At 37.2% G+C, this 20908-nt stretch overlaps 1 protein-coding gene across 1 annotated transcript in view; it reads left to right on the top strand.

Annotated features, from left to right (window-relative positions):
• The window catches only part of DOK6 (docking protein 6), a 254005-nt gene that overhangs the window by 171823 nt on the left and 61274 nt on the right, over positions 1 to 20908 (top strand). Inside the window, exon 6 of the mRNA XM_010583294.1 lies at positions 18081 to 18219. Coding sequence (XP_010581596.1) covers positions 18081 to 18219 — 139 coding nt within the window. The remainder of the gene's footprint in view (positions 1 to 18080; positions 18220 to 20908) is intronic.

Genomic DNA, 20908 nt, shown 5'->3' with positions numbered 1-20908 from the left:
AAATATCCTTATAAATCATAAGCTTGGCATAGAATTTCTAAGTCACTTTGGGTTGAGTGGCAGTAAGAGCACTCATGTGCAGCTGCAAAAAATAGATTTATCATTTCACATAAACGTTAGCTCAGAGCTCTTAATATCCCACACTTAATAGTTCAGTGTGCTAGGATCTTTTTCTTCTTTTACACCTTTGTATTATTTTCAGAAAGCCTAATTACCCATTATGGGAATTTTCTGTGGTTTTGTTTTATCTGTTTTCTCACTGCCTCTTCACTTCTTTCTCATATTCTTTCCCCAAGCGGTATGTACTGCTAAAATCGGAAAATAACTTTAAAAAAGAAACAGGAATCTCTTGTATGTATCCACCCCTTGGTTTTTTTTCAGTAATTGCATAGCTCTAATTTTAGGAAAAGCGGTATTTTTACCACTGAAAAGGTTTAATTAGTTCCTGGTATTTAGCAGTGCCAAGGTTATTCTGTAATATGTTGAAATTGTGGTTCCATTCCTGCTTTTTTTCCATTCCAACTTTATTCCAACTCTCAGTTTGCCTTCTGCCAAAGTCTTGACCTGGAATAAGTTCTGTGTTAGTCATCTCATTCACTTAAACCCTACTTAAAAAGGAGTTCTGTGTTTAAGTCATCTACAGAACTCTTACTCTGGTTTTGATCTTGGTACCTAATCTAAGAACTCTTTTACTAGTGGAAACTAATATAGCTCATTGTAAGTGATTTATAAAATGCTCCTTGCATTTTCTCTCTGCCAAGGCTCCGCTCAGACTGCTCTAGTGTTGGTAAGTCAGACTGAGTTCCACCAAAACTCACATAACAACGAAATTCTCCACAGTATAACTGAATATGGCAATCAGAGGGAAGAAGGGATTATATACAAGCTTCTTTATCCTAAGTTTCTTCTGAAGTGTTCTGCCTTTTTTTAGTCCGTTTTGAAAATTCAGCCATGATATACACACCTACAAAAGATTTTCTCCGACGGACAAAGAATGCCTGAGCCATTCCACTTTGCTGTGAAAGCTCTAATTTTGATGAGAAAAACAATGGCATCTCAAAAAATACAATATATTGAAAGAATGAAGTTACCTTTAGTAAGCTGTAATTTTATCGCAAATAGCTTGAGAAGTCAGTGACTGCTAGGACAGAGCAGCGTGCTCCACAGATGAAGTCGTGTAGCATAGCAATGAACAAATCTATAAATGCTAAATTGTTAGGTATGAGCACATCGCTAATTCATTAATTTGCCATTGCCTAACCACTAAATTTCCTTATGAATTTGTACCAAATGAAACATACGTAGTTAGAAAAACAGTCACCTAAAGTTTGTCCAGTTAACACAAAAGACATACAGCTCAGAAGGAAGGCCATAATCTCTGTGGTATCTATAGAAGCGGCTCGTATTTGTGTATTTTACAGCCCAGAGAGTGCAGCATGAGTTTTCAGCTGGTCACTGGATATCCAATATCGTTGATATAATTCAAATGTTACAAAGCTTTTTCATGAAATCGCTAAGAATTGTATTGTGTTTGCCTAATATATTAGCAGACAGCGTGTTATGTTCCTTCTGATGATCCTGGGATAACATGAACTGTGCCTTTCAGTTGAAGTGCACAATTCGCCTTCTCCCTTCATAACACCCTTGTATGTCATAATCAAAATAGGGCTTGTTTTAAAATATTTTGAGACCAGCTGCTATTTTGCTTTCAGATAGCTTTACATCCGTGCTTGAGCCCAGAAGATTTGTTATTGACTTACCATATTCTAACTGTCCCTTTTTCATACATACGCTCTGCTGTAAGCATGTATTGTGAGATTAATATTCCTGACGCTGAATATGACTAATGAGGTTATTGCCATGTAATGTATGAGCAGAGAAGAAGCAGATGAAATAATTCATACATTCTTAATCACATTAGGACTCACTTATTGTTTCAACTCTACATTTTAACCTTTGAATTCCACAGTGAGCAATATCAATAATTAATCTCATATGGCAGTTCTGAATAACTTGAGATGCCCCAGCAGCAGGTCCTTTTCTCTCCAAGAGCCATAATAACATTCAACCTTCTACATCAGAATACAGGAGGACTGAAATACTCAGATTTGAAAAGTTAAACAATAAAAAAGCTGCATTTTAAAAAAATATCAACAGAGAAACTCATATATACAAAATGCTACTAAATTTCATGATGCTCTTCATTGTTTATATAGATACCATTTACAATAAGAGCCAGAGTGTCTATTTTATCACTTAAATACTGTTGCATCTCTCCCCCAGCAAGCCTGTTTGCATGAGCTAATTAAAAATACTGAAACTGGGCACCTAATTATCTGTACGGACAGTAGAAGAGTGTTAAACACTTCACAAAGGGCAACGCAGAAGGCCACATTTTGCACAGAGAACCATCTAGCCAGCAAGAATGCTAAGCACAAATAATCCTCCTTTTCTCCAAAGCTTATGAATGTAGTATCATCCATTGAGGAGGAGGTTTGAAATATCCTCTATGCTGTGGCTGTGTACTGTACAAACATAGACGGAAGTAATCAAAATGCAAAGGCTGGAATTTGCACAACAGAAGAGCCTTGTTCATGAATATGTAGGAACCTGTGCAAACCCCCCGCTTGCACATACGGACACGGAGCGTTGCGGAAGCATAAAGGGGCACGGTTTTAAATGTCTGTGGGCTTCGTTTGTTGTCAGGGACTGGGGTTCCTCCACTTCAGCTGGCACATAGGTTTATTCTAAAGGTCGTTTTAGCGTCTGAACAGTTGTCTCTTGTATGTCACACGTGAAAAATGGCAATGGAAGTTTTATTTTTCTCTCAGTCTTGGGACTTGATTATACTGGAGTTGAGCTGAGTGTAGCATGACTGCGGGTCACTATTCATGAGCTGAGAAAGCTACTTTAGCAGGCTGGTCTTGGAACGTTTGCCTAATATCTGCCTAATCCCCCCTGTTCTTTCAGATAGCGTTAATTCATTGTTCTCACAAATAATACACTCACTTATAAAATACCTATTGGCATCTTTTTGTTTAACTCTGTAAGATGTAGTTTTTCTGGAGGATGAGGGTACCCAGTAACTTTGCTTCAAAAAGAGGTCAATGGAGTAGTTTTGGCATTTGCTGTCATTCACAGATGTATAGCAGTTCCAGAAATACTTCTGTATTCTGGATATAGTAATAGCGTGAGAGCAGAAACTCCAGTGTGGAAATTTCCATGGTGATTCGTTTTTTTCAGTAGCTGTATTCTGGCTTTTCATTAGTAAGTTGAATGCCATTACCAACACAGCTTTATATATATGTATATTATATATACAGATTTCCAAACACACTTATAAATGGGATGTCAGTGCACCTGTGACTGTGTTGGAATATGTGAGTAACTGTGGAGGTTACTGACTTTTTAATTTCTTTTTTTTCTCTTGCTGTAGGTTTTTACAAATTTTGTTTACAAAAATCAATCAATAATCGTGAAGGTAATTAATATTTTCATCCATTAACTTAATAAATATTCTCAATAATTATGTCATTAATTAGAAAAACAAATTCTGCTCTTCTGTAAAAAGCTATAGGTAAACAAAACCAAGACAATAATATTGAAAGTAAATTAATGGGGAGTTTGCATTCATTTGCTTTTTGAGTTAAAATGATTTTTTTTTAAATTTTATGCCCATACAAACCAGAAAATACCTAGGATATTTTGGTTCAAACCTTTAAAACAGGCTAAAATCTCTGATATAGATTCTTCACTGCTTCTCAACAGCTGCACCCTTAATGAAATCCAAGTTACTTTTTGTGAACGTTTGCTACTAAGACAAATACACATGCACATACACACGAATATGTTTAACAACACATATAATATAAAATGTGTTCTTCCCAAAATGGGTATATAACTAAACAGGAGGACCTGAAAGGACTATCAAATTGACCATTCGTGAGTAATTCCTTTAATTTTTTAGACAGCGATGATAAATGCTGATTGCATACAAATCTATGTGCTAAATTTCAGGGGTTTTTTTCACAAAGCACTTTGCTAAGGAGAAAACAAGCCTAATAATTGAAAACCACATCACAGCCTTCCTAGCATTATCATACATTATGCCCCCCTCAAGTCTTTTGTTGTAACTAAGTGTCATCTCACTCTAATTTAAATTAACTAAAGAATTATCAAAATATTGTCACACAGGGGTGATGGAGAGCACTTTACAGGTGGTGCCTGCTCAGTAGCATTCTGGGAAAGTCAGGCTGTTTTTGAGGTGTGCTTGACTGGTCCCACAGGCTCCTTTAATCTTCCGCTTATTTATAAGGTACCGAAGGAAGGTTTGTCCCTTAGCCCCTCTTAGAGGAAATGCTATTAGCTACTGTGTCCCTCCTAATAGTACTTCTTTGCTATCACAGTAAGTTATTACTATTATTGCACTATTAATAATGCTGTACTCTGTGGTGTGTGATTTATTTCTGCTGTGAGTAGTCATTTGTCACATATTTTCTAAAACGCTTCCATCTTATCAGAAAGAGGGGAGGGAGAGGCAGCATCTAATGGAATCTCTCAATCTCGGTGGCTCCAAACATCGTTTGATCTTTCTGACTTTTTGGAAGAAAACTCAGTACAGTGCTATAATTCACCGAGATGCTTCATCTACTTGATTATCCTGTCAGTGGCCGAAAAGTCAAATATAACATTGTACTCACATGGCTTGCTTGAACCAGTGCAAGAAAGCAAATTTTCACTTTTTTTTTTTTTACTATTTTTTTTTAAATTCTCTGTCCAACTTGGAAAATATCCCTCCTTTAAAATGATACTTCAAATGATCACTGATACATTTTTTTGGAAACAACATTTTGGGGTGAATGACAGGAAAGATTTTTATTTTCCTGAAATGTATGCTATTATGGCCGAAATTTCATCAAGTTGACTATATAAGTAAATAAGAATTATCATCACTTATTACAAAACTGCATTCATTAGTATGCAGTATTTAAAAACTCAAAAAAAATTTAAACTGTCTGACCATAAGTGTCATTTACTGTCAGGAATGAGATTGAAGGGCAGAAAATATTATAGTCTAGGTGATGATTCAGTGGGAAACCCTGAAGTTCTTTCAGATGATGACTGAGGGTGCCAAACCTTTATTTAATGAAAGAATGGGCTAGGTCATCTGTATTTCTGGTGACTTACTTATCGAAGAGTACTGTCACTGCCACCAGAGAATAAAGAGTGACAGCAGCGATGTAAACCAACACTGCCCTGGAGAGGACCAGGGCACGAGTGTGCTAAAGCTGTTTTGCACACACATTGGACAGCAAGTGGACCAGCTTGCTGGGACTAAAAGAAATTCAAGGTATTGATGAAAATAGGAGGGAAGGTTTTGGTGGTGGTGGTGGTGGTGGGGACAGAATGGGCTAATAGGAGGAGGTAGGAATGTAGTAATGAAATGCATGGGCTGGTAAGGCAGAAATAGATAGGGAGGAACTTCTGAGTAAAGGGAAAAGGTATATGGTTTTCAATTGGGACACTGTAGCAGCTTTTGGAATATGGGTAGCATTTTTGGAACAACAGCTAATCAGAAAGTGTGGAAGACCTAAGCAAAAAGTAGCAAGAAGAGATTGGCCAGGATAAGCGCTCGTCATTGGCAGATGTTGACAACACCATCTCAAATATTTCATTTCACAGGTACTTTGCCTTTTTATGGGAGGCTTCTTTATGCCCCGTTGGACCAATTTCTCAGAAAGAAAAAAAAGAAAAATCAGTATGATTAGCTCTCAGCCTTAGAAGCGCAGATGAAATGGAGGGCAGCCAAGAAAAAAGTGTTCAGTGCATGTGGAAGTAGTGTCAAATAGCTGATAAAAAGGACCATCAGAGAAATTACAGCAGAAATAGTAATACACAGAAATAGAAATGTATATTAGCATTTATCTTGAGACTAATATTCTGTCTATGATATGAAGGATACCTATAATACGAATGTTCCAGAGTGACAAAATGGGGAAATACTTCAAAAGACTTTTTAAAGGTTACCAAGGATACTCAAAATGGTTTTAGTGGCCTACGTGAAATAGCCACAAACATGCCCAAGCTATTACACGTAAACGTCCAGGGAAGGCATGGTCACCTTTTGCTGCATAAGAACCATGAATATCCATTATTTATTATTTTGCACGTAAGGGATTTTTACCCTTTCTCTTCTGCCACCTATAGTGCTTCCTTTTTGGATAGCTATGTATAAATGTTTGATGTAGCCAGTAGGTATTGCATCTAGAGTTCGTGGATTTTTTAAACCTGGCATACATAATCATGGACAGAAGGGATTGACACATTCCAGTGTTCAGAGCAGTTCCATGGCTGTTACAAATTTCTTATATTACTAAGGCAGTGTAGAACAGCAGAAGCCTAAACTCTGAAATATTGAACTCGACGAGTAAGCTCCAGTGTAAAAGTAGCTTGTTAGTGTTTTTTCATAGCAAAGGATGATTGCTTTTTTCATCTTGCTTTCTAACAATGCCCCAAGTTCCCTGGGAAGAGCGCAGGCATGCTGTGCTTAAAAATTTTATGCATTAGAAAACATGCATTTCATACTTTTAGATTCCACTATCCCAAATTCGTTTTGCAGTCTTTGTTTTTCCCCTCTTCTGGTGGACTTGTCAAAGTGCATTTCTTGTCAATTAGTAGCATCTCGTGCTATGCAGAAAACTGGTCTGAGGGAATATTTGCCCAGAATAGATGGTGGCACACGCACACAATGGCCACAGTTCTTGCCATTCTTACTTCAACCTTTTTGTTTTAAGCAAAATCCTCACTAAAGATAGCATAAAACGTGTCTTTATCCAGTAAATGTGTCTTTCTCCAGTACAGCATCAGTAGTTTCACACAGGACTCATAGTAGAAATTCAACTAAGAGAACCTAATCAGCTTAACTGATTGCTGTTAATCAGAGGTGGAAATACACATTTATCAAAACATCAGAAAATGGCTAGTCATTACATCCCATTAAGCTTTAGAAAGACGATACTACATGAGATACGAGAGATGAGATATTATAAGAAAATATGTGGGGACCCCAAGTATGTAACTATAAACTGTAAATACTGCTTTCTGCTTATTTTTCATCCTTTTGAATGCTTTTTCTGTCCTTTTTCTGCATGATTTTATATATGTGGTTCTTTGTGATGATTTTCTTTTGCAGGACTCTCTTTTTTTGTTTCTTTGTTTTTACACTTCTTTTATCCACTTGTACCTTTTCCTACCCACTTACTTGTATAGTTGAAAGGAGTGACTTTTTATACATAACAAAATTTTACAGAAAATATTTTGAGGATTCTCAAGACCTTCTCAAGCTGCTACTTACCTGAACACAAACTACAATTGATTTTAGCTATCAGGCTAATGAGAAAACCTTACAGAGAGTTTTCCCACTGCTGGAAGCACTAACACAAGGATATCATATCCACAATCAAAGTTGGAGTCAGAGATGCCAGGTGAATGCAGTGCGAGTTCTTTGATCCATAACAGAATTGCTGCTGTTTGCAATTGAGATAAAACAGGGAAGATCTGTCTACTTCACTTCTGCCTGGCTTATGTCAAAGAGGAAAAATTAAAGCAAGTGGGAGGGAAGTCATGTTTCCTCTCTAAATTAAATACCACATGTAGAAAATCAGTGGAAGTTCAGTGAATGTTTTATACTTGTGGTGGGGGCTGTACATTTTCTGTAATATTTTTTTTTTATGTTATGTTGTTATCGCACATCCAGTTTACCACCGAAGACATTATTTGACTGCTTGTGTCTGTATACATGTCGAGTTAAAGTTTAGACCAGAAACGTGGCCTTCAGCTAAGATCTTCAGTTCTTACTGTCAGCAACTGAGAAATAGAGCACTTTTTTTGCCTTGTCTCATCCCCGGTGCTTTTGCCTGTCCCAGGCATTGCTGCTGTGGCAGGCTGCTCTGAAACTGGAGTTGACAACCTGCCCGTTTTCAGATTAGTGTTGATGAGTCCTTGGATATCATTAGCATATGTTAATTACTCATTAGTGTATGTACATAGCATGGTGAGTGTCTCTGGACAACCCTGTGTGCCCATAATATTTGCATATGACTTTCTGAAAATTCCTCTGTGGTCACAATGGTCAAAGCAGTAGCTCTCATACCTTGAAGATGGGAAGAGTGACATTGAAAGAAGACAGCAGTGCTTAAATCCCCATCACGATAAAATCATAGTGTACTGAAAGTTTCAGAGAGTGGCTGACCATAAATGCTTTCAGTGGCCAAAACCATTCTTGATGGTTCATTTAAAAGGGGAGGGGACGGGGAGGACACTTGAAATGCCTTATTTTGAATTAGTCAGAAGACTCAACATAGAGTGCTCAGGGTGTTCCCTTCATCATTTCTTTGCACTTCGTGCGTCCCACTTTTGAAATGAGAGAATGCAGCATTCATTTTCCATAAACTGGGAAAACTGATGTTTTGAATACACATTATAATTAAGTGACTAATTTGCCTTTTGTTTCCTGGTTCTGTGGTTCTAATCCTGGCTCTGTATTAGTTCCTTAATAATTTTTACTTCTATTGTCTTGATATTATTCATCCATCAAAAATGTTAATTGTATTAGTTCATTCCTGTTCAGCCCTCCAGAAATTTTCCCTCCTCTCCTTAAGTGGATATACTTTGATCAAAATGCAGGAAATACCTGTTTCCTATGCTTGCTGTCAAAATAGAAAGGAGAGCAATGACACAAACAGCGTAGCTGTCGGCATCGTGGTAGGTGCAATGTGTTTCCAGTAGCATTCAATACATAGAAGAGAGGTTAATGAGGCAATATAGGACAAATACTCTTGTCGATTATGTCAAATGTGGTCCTATGTTAAATTCTTAATATCATAGTTGTTGGTATGTGCAGATGCAAAACTGGTTTTTATTACGTCTTTTTAGTTTAACTTCTAGGTTGAGCATGATCAATTATTCCAAATATTGTTGGCACCTCTACAGTCGTGTCCAGTGTCATAGCTTCTAAGCGCCCCAAGTTCCTCAAAGATGAAGTAAAATGAACAAATATACCTACACAAATTCGTTCCTTGGCTGTTACTATGCTGGCATCTGTTAACTGGCAGATGCCTCCTTCTTACAAAACTCGTTACTTCCTGAGAGAGGATCAGGTAAGTTCAGAATTGTGTCACATTGTGTTTGGAATTAATTCAGACTCTAGCAAGTATCATCTGAGAGGATTTCCATCCTCAACATGCTGGGCAAGGAGTAGTCCCGAACATAACAGTGACTTTAGGGCTCCAAAAGGGAAAAAAAGAAGAAAATAAAGATCCTGGGCCGCTAAGTTTTATTGCTTCTGTTGTAGCAAGTAGTGATGCACTGCCACAGGGCTCCTGTATTATTACACTATCATTTATTTTAACCAGTAATGGCCTTATTTGGGTTTTATATCTAACATTTTTGTATTTGTCAAAGTCAACAGTATTCACATAGATTAATGCTGCTTCACCTGTGTTCTGCTACCAAAGACACTGGGAGGAACTGAGTAATATTGTTGTGGGATGTGTTTGTCTATGTTGGGGAATAATAGCTCTTAACAAGGTGGCAGAGATCCTGTAGCAAATATCTATATTTGAATATGATCCCAGCTTCCAGGACTTGGAACTTATATCCCTCCCATTCAAAAGTGAGATGAAAAACAATAGGCAAGCCACGATGAGTGAAAAGGTTTAATCAAAATAATGTAGCTGTTTGTAGTCTTTGGAATCTCTTTATTTTCCTCAGACCAATGTTTTTCATTGGTCTGTTTGTTGTACAGCCAACCGTAAGTGCTGCTTCTGTGCTAAAATGATAATAGTAATATATGAGTTCTTGGTTTATCTTTCACAGAGCTGGTAAGAATAGATACTCATCCAAGACACTGTTAAATAGTATTTCAGCATTATCAACAAGACCTGAGCTTTACAAACTAGCAGAACTAATTATCTAACATTTCCATGTTTGTTCTATTACTTAAACTGTCAAAAATGTAAATGTCTTGTGTATTTAAGAGCATGTCAACAATTGGTTTTATTATCCTCTGTTTGTTTTTAATAAACGGGGGGGAGGGGAGGGTGCTAAAGAAAATGTTAAGGGGTCAGAAGTCTCCATAAAGTAGGTTGGTTTGCATATAGATATGCATTAATTACCTATGCTGATTTCTTAAATAATATGAACTGAATACTGAGACAAGAGGGTAATTTGCATGTGCAACCTAGCATCCTTCTTACTTAGAGGTGATAAAGCACAAACAGCACAGTTCAATCTTCCCCATCAAAATGTCTAGGTCACGTTTTATGAAACTACTCTATAAGTAGGAAGAGACAAAAACTGTAGTTATAGTCATAGTAAAGTATTTGGGATTCAACTGAGACTCCAGAATATCGCTTCTCTTATTGGCTATAGTGTAGTTTCTAGGGTCTAGGAAATAGAAAACAGAGCCGCTGCACAGCATGTTTACCATTATGTATGGATATATTTCATAATTACATGTCAATCTCCACATTCTACCTTTTATGCCTGACTTTGTTGAAGTCAGCTTTTTCTGCTTTTTATACTGTAACTAGCATTAAGAATGATTTGCTGTTTTTAACTCTTCAGCATTAGTTACATTTATTCTATCAAAGTAATTAATATAAATTAGAACATTTAATGAGAATGGATGGGGCATCTTGGTAGCAGCCAAATAAAAATGGTCTGAAACAAGTCCCAGACAGAATCTTCCTTCTTATCAAAACTGAACCTCAGGGAAAAAAAATAAAATACATTTTTTCTGCTGTGTCTTATGATGGACAGGGATAAACCCTGTGGAAATATATTAGAAAAATACAGTGCTAGTGGACAATCATTGATATAGTCCAGAGAAGGACACAGCCTGCTTTCTGCACTTCCATTAAGCAAAAAGTGGAAAGCATCTGACATGCAGGAATGGGTTAGTGTCGCCGATATGCCCCACTAGTCTCAATGTGCTATCACAGAGGGCAGCGCAGAGACAGCGACTGTAGAGGCAGCACAGGCAATGAGAAGAAAAAATATCCCAAGAGGCATGATTACCACTAGTGTAGTGTACAGAAATCTCTCCCATGTGGCAAAACAAATAAAAACATGCTTTCATGAGAAAATTTTTGTTTATGTTATATTATACCACTTAAATGGTCATTTGGTTTAGGCAGAAAAAGAAATAGTCTTGTCATGAAAAAACACTGTTCACACAAAAAGTCTCCCTTTTACAGGGAAGATTTGTAGGGTAACGCATCTCAGTTCAGAAAGACTAGCAGTGTATTCATCAGACTAGCACATGAGATTTTTGTTACCATGACTGCATATAATGTCTTAAAAAGATGTGCAACTTGGAAAGTGTTAAGGTCCTCTAGGAAATACTGGAGAAGGACTGATGGATTCCTCTGAGCGATGGAATCCCAGCTACCTGGGAAGAAATCATCATCACTCATTTCTACTCCATCTCTGAACATTTTCCTTCTCAGAATTGCAAAATGTTGCCGTAAATGGTCTTAGTAGGAAACCTGCTTTGATAGCATGAGGGATCCTTTAGTTCTTTTAGTTGAAAACGCTGAGGATGGCTCAAGCAATCCGAGAGCTGATCCTGAACACATCTTCAGGGCTAAGCTCCATGATCAAGTTACTGAGCCATATGAGAGGTGTGGTGATACGCCATGTTCCCTGTATTAACTCAGGCCAAATTCAAGGTGATTCCACATGAAATCAAGCTGATTTAAGATTAAACACTGCTGTCTATATCTCATGAGCCTGTGCAAGAACAGTGGAAAGTTACCTACCCCAGCCAAAGTGCAATAACATGACAATAAATGTTATGGAGGAATGCCTATAGCCAGCAATCAGTAGATACCATACATAATTACTTTTTTGTGGTCTACATTCTTGCCTGTAAATAACCACCATTAAGAGGGGGCAGGCAGATGCCTCATATATCAGATAATATTTATTATTTGCTTCTCAGATCATAAAATTGCCAGGATACCTATTTGACACTCCAGATAAAACTCTGAAATGCTGATGGCAAAGCATGGCAATCTAACTCATTATTCACGTAGGGAATGAGTAACAGGCGACACTCAGAGTCTGTGCCTGCTTGTTCTGGTGGTTTAATTTCCCTTTCACAGATTTTTCACAGGGCATTTTCCCTGCTTTCACTGACCTTGTCTCAACTTTAGGTCTTTCTAATGATGTCTGCTGTTGAAGTTCTATACCTGAATTAATTACACTTTGTGCATATTTCCCATTAATTGTCTTCTCTCTGCTTCACCCATAGACCTTTCCTAGGTCCCATATTTATCCTATTTCTGTAGTTATCTTTTTTCTTATTGATTCCCCCACCAAATGTATCCCCTTTTTGCCTGCTTTAGTGTAAGTTAGAGTTCTTATCAACATTTTCTTATTTCTTCCTCTGTTTTTCTATCCTTTCAACGTAGAAGTTGACTTAGAATTTTATAAAAACACACATAGTTTATTTTTCAGCTGTTTTGGTAAGTAACCCTAGGTACAGAAGGAGCTTTTTATCTAAATATGCCCCTGCCACAAAGAGTTTATTTGCTTTCCTTGTTGTTTTTTTTATTTTCTCAGAAAAGAACAACTTTGGGAGGAAGCAAGCTAGCATGTGTTGAAGGCTGGAATGAGCAAAGAATCTGGACCCTCAGGGGAGCTTTGCATTCATTTTATAGTGAGGTCTACTGGTTAGCTAGCCTGTCTTTAGTGTATGCTGTGCGTAACATCCTTGCACACAATGAACAAACAGCATTTCTGTCAAAATGGCTTAGCTCAAGTTGAGATAACAACAAACAAGGAAGGAACAAAAGTTAGATATCCACAAGAGAGATAGTGTTTGTGTGTCTCCACTGATAATCTAATTAAACTGGAGGCAAAATGGCTAGTTTTTAGAAAATCAAAGCTGTAGTAACACAAGAAATAAGTGTCTCAGTTCAGAGTTAAATATCGCATACCAATTAGTTTTGTCCTGGCTGACAGCCACAGCTTCAAGACTTTAAAGAAAGGCTATCTTTTATTTACTACTCGTCTTGTGACAATAACAGACCTGGTCCCATATGTGGCGTCTGACCACCTTCTTCAGCATACAGGAAAAAAGCACTAGCTATCTTCATTTCTGGGCCTTGAAGTGTCAGAGTAAACAGCTTCCCTGTTTAAAGGAAATCAATTTCCACCCATCAGGTGCAGACTATGCAACAGCAATTACATCCAGTTTGGTAACTGGTAACTTTTAGCACACTGATTACTGGACAATACCTATTCATGATCTGTTCTCATTTAAAAATTTGAAGTCCATTTTTACTTAAAGAACTACAAATGCTAAACTAGGGCAGTAGTTATTTATTAGTTATTAATAGCTATAGTTATTAACAGTAATTAGTTATTAATAGTAACTATTTTTATGATTTTTTTTCAGTACCTATTTGAGGATGTTTACCTTTTTTTTCATTATTTGTATGTAGTTTTAGGTACTTTCAAGTATATAAATCAGTCATTATTTCTTTAATGCTAAATTATTTGTGGGTCAAAAGAAATCATTCAAATCCATTAAAAAATTAGATTTAGATATATGAAGAACTAAAAATTTTCTAGTCACAATTGTCATTTATCTTTCATTTTAAAACAAGGACTTACAGCAAATAATGTTTCTGAGCATCTCAGTTTTGAGACAGCCTTCATTATTGTGAAAATACATTTTACCCTTAACTGAAATAGTGAAATGCTGAGATGTCAAATTCTTGTCCTCTCATGCAGTTGTCGAATAATGCACTGTTAAACTTCTAAAATATCTCAACCATGACATGAGAGCATAAACCTCAACTTGGGAAGAAGTACCATTTGTAAATGGTGGTCAAGTCAAGTCAACAAAGTTTCCTTTTTGAAGTGAATTCTACAAGGTCAATATATAATATTGATTCTGGTCTAAAAGACTGAAGTTACTGTAGTGAGCAAAGGCAGTTGGAAACCATTGTGTGAATTTGGGAAATGTTGAAAAAATCTGCCAGTGCTGGTGGGAAAATCTCTTTGGCTTCAACAGAAGCCCTACCTTTGAGTAAAAGCAAGAACTTTCAGTGTTGATCTCTGAAACCAGTTTGTCCTGGACCACGAGCTTAGCTCTCACTTTCTCTATATTCCTTCCCTTGGCTCCTGAGCCAGATCTGCTAACAACAATGGTTGTGAAAAGCTGTGGCAGTATTTTAAGAAGTGAAAAATTTGCAGTGATTTGCAACACTGTTTATCTACTGGTTTCATTATCTGCCCAGTTACATCATTCTGTAACAATACAGAAAAAAATGCACTTTCCTGTTTCAGTCAAAGCACTTCATAAATTTTAATGCATTGAATCCTTAAATATCCTAAAGCATAGGTTAATGACATCCCTGTTTTAAAGTTGGAAAACACGGAAATAGACAAGCTAACATCAGCATTTTTCAAGCATCTGCAGACTGTTAGTCTCTCATCAAAAAATTAAAGTATACAAAATCAGTGACTTTTTTTGACAGTGAAGGTCATACTGGGTTGCAGTGCATAACTGTGGCAGTATCAGGAAAAGAAGAGGCGCACACCTTTGTCCTGACTTTTCTCTAAAGTCATTCTAGGACATATGAAAGTTATGAACATGTTATTAAATTGCCATCTGAAAAACCATGTGTGCTTTGAACATAGACAAATGTGAATTTACTCACAGTTATTTCATTTTCACTCTTAATAAAGCAACATATTAGCAAGGCTAAACCTGAAACTGTAGCCTTAAATGGACAGTCATCTGGCACCTAGAAGAGGCTGTAGAGAAAATAGTTTCTTTGTTCTGCTGACTGTGTTTTGACTGTAAATAGAAGAAGTCAAGAAGTGTGCTTCAGCTCATGGGCTTGTCCATTCCTGTTGGGCAGATAAGTAAAGATCCTCTGGTTTTTGGGCAAAACTCTTAAGCTTAGGAGAGCGCACTTACCCATTTCCCTGTCCCCATCTCCATCATGCTGAGGAGTGCTTCTATTTTAGTTTGTGTTTCCTTGTTCTAGAAAGACTGAAACTAACCCTAGAACGTGCTGCTGATCTTGGTGTCGTAACTAGAATAGAATAGAACAGAACAGAAAATAAGAGAAGACTAGGCTAGGCTAGACTAGACTAGACTAGAATAGAAGGTCTAAACTCAGATTTTTCGTCTGAGTAAAGCAATAACATCCTGAGGGGCTGAACAGGAAAACTTCGCTATAGTGAAGGGATTCATCTCCTTGGGAGACAGATTACTAACAACAAGTTTAGATAGTAGAAGGAAAGTTTTATACCAACAATTTTTGCTTTTACAGAGCTCAGACGTGCCAGGTACTGACTGCTTCATTCTTGGGGCATTTAAGTCCTGTTAAACTCCAAAGTGAGTTAGGGGAATTCAGCACTTTAAGAAATGATGCCCATAATTCTCCTCCACCTCCAGTTTTGAGCGACTGTGTGCATGTCATCCATCGTTAGCCAGGGGAACCCACAATCTGGACATGGGGAGGCTGCCATCAATGGCTCTACGATGTTGGCGTGACGTGTCCACCACAGTCGCCCGTTGCGACTGGGAAGCGGGACCCCAGGGTGCTGTTGCGTGCGGTGGGAGAGGTGCCGGGGCAGTGCTGCAGCCCGCACCACTGCCTCAACCTGGGGCTCACGCGGGTGGTACAGACCCTCGGCTGATGGGCAGTGGTGGTGGTTAGGTTTTGCTCTGTCAAAACAAGCAGCTTAACTCCTGAATCTTAATCACACCCCATTGCCTGCTTCTTTGTTTTTATCCCTGTAGGATTCTTCATCCTTTCAAACCAACAAAAATATCATATTTTGCTTCAGTTTCTGAAACCTCGTCACTTTTTCCAGACTTTCCATTTCACGCCGCTTGAATTTTATTAAGATCTCTTAACACCAAAGCAGAGTAGCAGCTATATGATGCCCTGAGGGAGCTGAAAGGCTGTTGCCATAATGTCGCAAAACTCTGGAGACATTTTATTTCTACCAGAAGCTCTTTGGTGGATTGTGGCTAAGGATATAAAATTTCTTAAATGTTTACAGCAGGGATCTTGATCTCCATTGGAATTTCATACAAAAGCTTTTTTTTTTTTAATCTATTAGTTGGCACATCACATTAATACTGATGAAGCAATACCTGTCTACAAAATGGATTGCATTTTCTTTACGTCTTGGGATGGCAAAGACTATTTTTATTCCAGAATTATGGATAATATCCATATGGATAATATCATGAATCATCTGTTCTTAAGACTATGACTTTCTTTTCAACACCTCAAATGATAATTACTAAGTATTTTCACCAGGTATTTTCCAGAAGCACCTCTATCTTATCTGTTTCTGCCTCCAATACTTTCTGTTCTTCCCAAACACAGCCGTGCATAAGTTCTTTATAGGAGGCTCATGAAAGCATGTCTCCTTCAGTGAACAGGCAAAGATTTTGTAAGTGTTAATAAGGTTTTATTTTCACTGGTCAGCCTTGAAATCAAAAGCAACTGCTGAACTCTCAGTAGTCTCTTATATAGCACAATAGTCCTGTTCAGATGAGTTTTGAAATAAAATTGTGTAGGAAGCTGTATTCTAATTTGATAAAAGATAAGTCTCATAAAAAAAAATTCCATTTTCAAAAAGCTGTAATATAATAGTGTGTGTGTGCATGCATGTAATATAGCAGGAGACATAGTTAAATGACTATTTAATTAAAACAGTATAGATCTATAGGTTCATTTGATGGGGAAATATTTTGTAAAATTTTAAGGTGTGAATAATCATACAGAATGAGATGCAAACTAAAGATATTGGTATTTAAAAAGCTGTTAGAATGTTAGACTATTCGGGACACAATTTTCTAAAATGCTTTGTAATTCTGTATACCTCAGGCTTTCTGGAGCCTGCTGAAGGTGCTGAGATATTAAAAAAATTAGATGGCCTTAAAAATAATGTAAACAACCAAAACATTAAAGGAATCTGGTATTTTAAGACAAATCAAAATCTTTCTATTGTTGAAGGATGTTATGCGTTAATGACTCAAGTCAGCAATTTTCTATCATCACAGATGAGTGAAAATCTTTACAGAAAGTATCAGACCAAATAAAAAGGATTTTTTAATTCCATTTCTAAAATTGCAAGAAGTCTATAAAAATACAGAAGTGAGACACTGATAATATAATGGAACTACTAATATAAATATGTTGAATTGCACCACTGTTTAACACCATATATATCCTCAAAGTAAAGGTCACTCAATAAATGTAACATTGTTGTCTGCTCCCATTTTCTGTATTTCCCAGCCCTCTTTGTCATTGCATTTACCATGTACCACTCTTTTTCCTCAGAACAATGCGACAGCGATATCACAGATAAGGGTAACAGCAATTGCTCTCTCAAAAGAAGAAATAAATTTTATTTCTGGTGGTTTTTTTCATTATTTAATCTTCTTATACTACATAAATACTGTTCCTCTTGTCAAATAGACTGAATGGCTTTTGTAATTATCAAGGTAGCTTTAGACACTGCCTCACATCAAGTACTAACAGACAGTTATAATTTAACCCTCTTAATGCTGTCTTTCAGTACTGCTTCTTGGTAGTGATTAACCATAATAGCATTTTTAATTGGTCAATGTTCTCTTAAAACGTCAACTTTTCAAAGTCATGATGTGCTATGTACTTCTGGCATCAATTGGTTAAGAGAATTATATTTAGCTCCCACTTACCAGTGCAGACATTTGAAACAATGCTGGAAATAGCTGACTGTATTACCTCAAGTTTTTATTCTATGATACAACTTCTTTTTTCACTATCCAGATGATGATTAAAACTGAATTTAAAGGTTATGTTCATGAAGTTCTGCACATCTCTTGGAATATGTCTCTCTTCAATGATAAAAATAACTGCAGATGTTTGGAATTCCAGAGTTTAACTGCAAAAGTCGGCATTTTCTACTGCAAGGTGTGCACTTTTTATAATAGATAAAAATTACACAGTACTCATCTTTTTTCCTTCCGTTCTTCTTAAATCTAACTGCAGGATGTGTGACACAGGAGAAGGGCTGTTCACCTTTCAGACACGAGAAGGAGAAATGATATATCAGAAAGTCCATTCTGCAACACTGGCAATAGCAGAGCAACATGAAAGATTAATGATGGAGATGGAGCAGAAGGCAAGGGTAAGTTCCTTTCACCAAAATCTTTAAACTTATAAAAATTGATAATGAGCAAAAGAAGTACGGAGTAATGCCAGTCCATGGTTCAGCTGCAGTGATGGTATTAGCTGTGTGGCTAAGACAAACAGACTTTTGGATTTATGTATTTTCATGGTCAGGGATTTTCAGCATGTGCTATACAAAGATCTGTTGTTGGTGTCTTTTTCAAACAGTGGGTACCATTAAACGCAAAATCCATGGTTACCTTCTTGAAAAGTTCAAAAAGAGCTATTTTTTTAATTTAAAGTTCAGAATTTCCAGTTTGCATAAGTTATCTTTAAGTGACTACTGGAGTTTTTTAAGACAGAAAGGAAAAAAAAAGTGTTCCCTGTATACTTAGAAGTAAAGGTGGTCTTAAATGATCATTCTGGAAAGCTAACTTTCAGCTGTGGTTTGAAGCTACCTTTATGTCCACCAGAGAAGAAAGATACGGGGAGGCCAGGGAACCTGGTCTGCATGCTTTTCTTCTCAGATGACCACAATTCTCCACGTACCTTTGTCCCTAGAAAGAGACTTGAGGGTAATTGCACCATTTCCAGTGACTCCCTCATCCTTCCTTCCCTCACCCACCATGTACGTGGCCACAGTCATGCAAGTGTGACTTACGTGATCCTCTCCCCCCACACTCCATCACTGTCAAAATATCTTGCTCACACTCCTAAGAGAAGGGCTCTTGCAAAGGGCAACTTAAGACCCCAGTGTTCAACTCTTTCTCCTAATTACTCCTCAGATAAGTCTTTCTTCCTTTATTTACTGAAAAAGAAACTTGAAAAAGACTTAGATTTCTATGTCAAAAGTCTGCTATGTTGAATGCTCCCCTCAGACTCTGGATGTCTCTAAGATCCGAGATGGGAAGCCATAAAAAGTGACCTTTTTGGTGGTTTATCATGAAAGGTAGATGAGCTTTCTGATAAAACTAGACAAAGTAGGAGCATTTGCATAATAGTTGAGATGCACGAACTTTAGACAGAAAAAAGCAGGAAGAGGAGAGTTCACAATCAAGATTAAAATAAGATTAGGGACACAGGAGCAACTGCTGAAAAGTCCAAGACAAGATGATAGAGTAAATGGAAGAGCATCTGAAGTAGTAGAAGTGCTGGCAAAAAACCCTACATTCTGGTGAGCAGAAAGTGATTGAATAATAGTCCAAAACCAGGAAAAAGCATCATTATAAATATGTTTGCTCTTAAATTGTCTACCCCAGTAAGAGAGATAAGAGCATTTTCATGCTGCTGTAATAAGAGCTAAGACCAGGATCATACAGGTTTTTCCTTTTGTGGAACCACCACTTTCAGGTCTTCCACCTAGCAAGTAGCAGCTTTGGTGCTTAGCAAAGCCGTTTCCATTCTGCCATCAGGTGACTTCCCTGAAACCTCGTTTATGAAAGCTGTGGCCATATTGTACATAATACCAAATTGAGAGCAGGCTGAGAAACAGAACTGACTCATCAGCCAAGCAGTGTATGATGTACTTGGCTCCTGGATGAGGCTACGCTGTGATCTGCAGAGGGAGGTCGGTAGAGACCTGCTGTAGGCTGCCGTAGGCTGCTGAGAAGCTGCGAGCTGTGTAAAAGAGGCTGAAAAGTCTGTTGATCTTATATTTCAACTAGTAAGCTAATGTTGGTTTGATTTTGGAAGCTTGGCTGCTCCTGACTGATGGGGTGCTGAACATTTAAGGGGTCATCTGTGTCACCTGCAGCATTTGAGTTGCATTCGTATTAGAAACAAAATCTGAAGGTATTAAGTAGACTAAGTATATATTATTTTTCTTTTATCAAGTATAATTGCTTCTCCGATATCTAAATCCCAGTTTCACCAAATGCCTATGTATATTTTTCACATAAGATCTGAAATTGAAATACAAGCAAGAGTATATTTTTAAATAGGGGATCTAGAGGCCATAAATGTCTTTTAGGTCTTCACAAAGCTTGACCTTTGATCCTCTGCATCTATAGCTCTATATTTGGGGTTTTTTTCTCTTTTCTGACCCTTTCTGTAAAGAACAGCTCATGTTTAATATTACAGAATTAAATCTTCCTTCTTTTGTAAAGGTGAAAATGAAAGAAATTTTTTAAAGTGAAGGAAGCTTAACGGTATATCCGTTATTATACAAATCAGGAAAAGGGAAGAAACGTAACGGTAATTCCATCTTTACTTCTTCCTTCCAATCATTAGAAGGTATAAATTGGAAAGGACTCTTGAATATTTGTGTGTTCTGTCCTACATGTTAACATATTTTAAGTATTTAATACACTGAAGTTTCATTTACATTTTTCCAGGTTAGAATAGGTTGTAATCCAATATTATAAAAAGTGAATACAGTTTATAAAGGAAATAAATGTGCATTTTTTACCAAAGCAACCTTGATGAAGTACATAGATTATGGTTAGTTCTCATAATGAATATACAAAGTACATCACTTACTGATAAAAAAAGCAAAAAGACACAAAACACACCAACAGAAAAAAAATTCTGGCAGAAGAGAAAAGGTAAAATTAGTTACTGCTGCCAGAGACTTCTCAGATAAAGGTACCACAGGCAGCCACAGGCCACATTACTCCATTTATGGAGGTCCCGGCACACAAAAATGCTGCTTTGGAATACTAAGCAATAAATTCATTTTTATGCTAAGAAAACTATTACTCAAGCCAAGT

Source organism: Haliaeetus leucocephalus, unplaced genomic scaffold (assembly GCF_000737465.1).
Source record: "Haliaeetus leucocephalus isolate CR32 unplaced genomic scaffold, Haliaeetus_leucocephalus-4.0 Scaffold889, whole genome shotgun sequence".
Classification (NCBI taxonomy): Eukaryota; Metazoa; Chordata; class Aves; order Accipitriformes; family Accipitridae; genus Haliaeetus; species Haliaeetus leucocephalus.
This window is presented reverse-complemented; position numbering and strand designations above follow the sequence as displayed.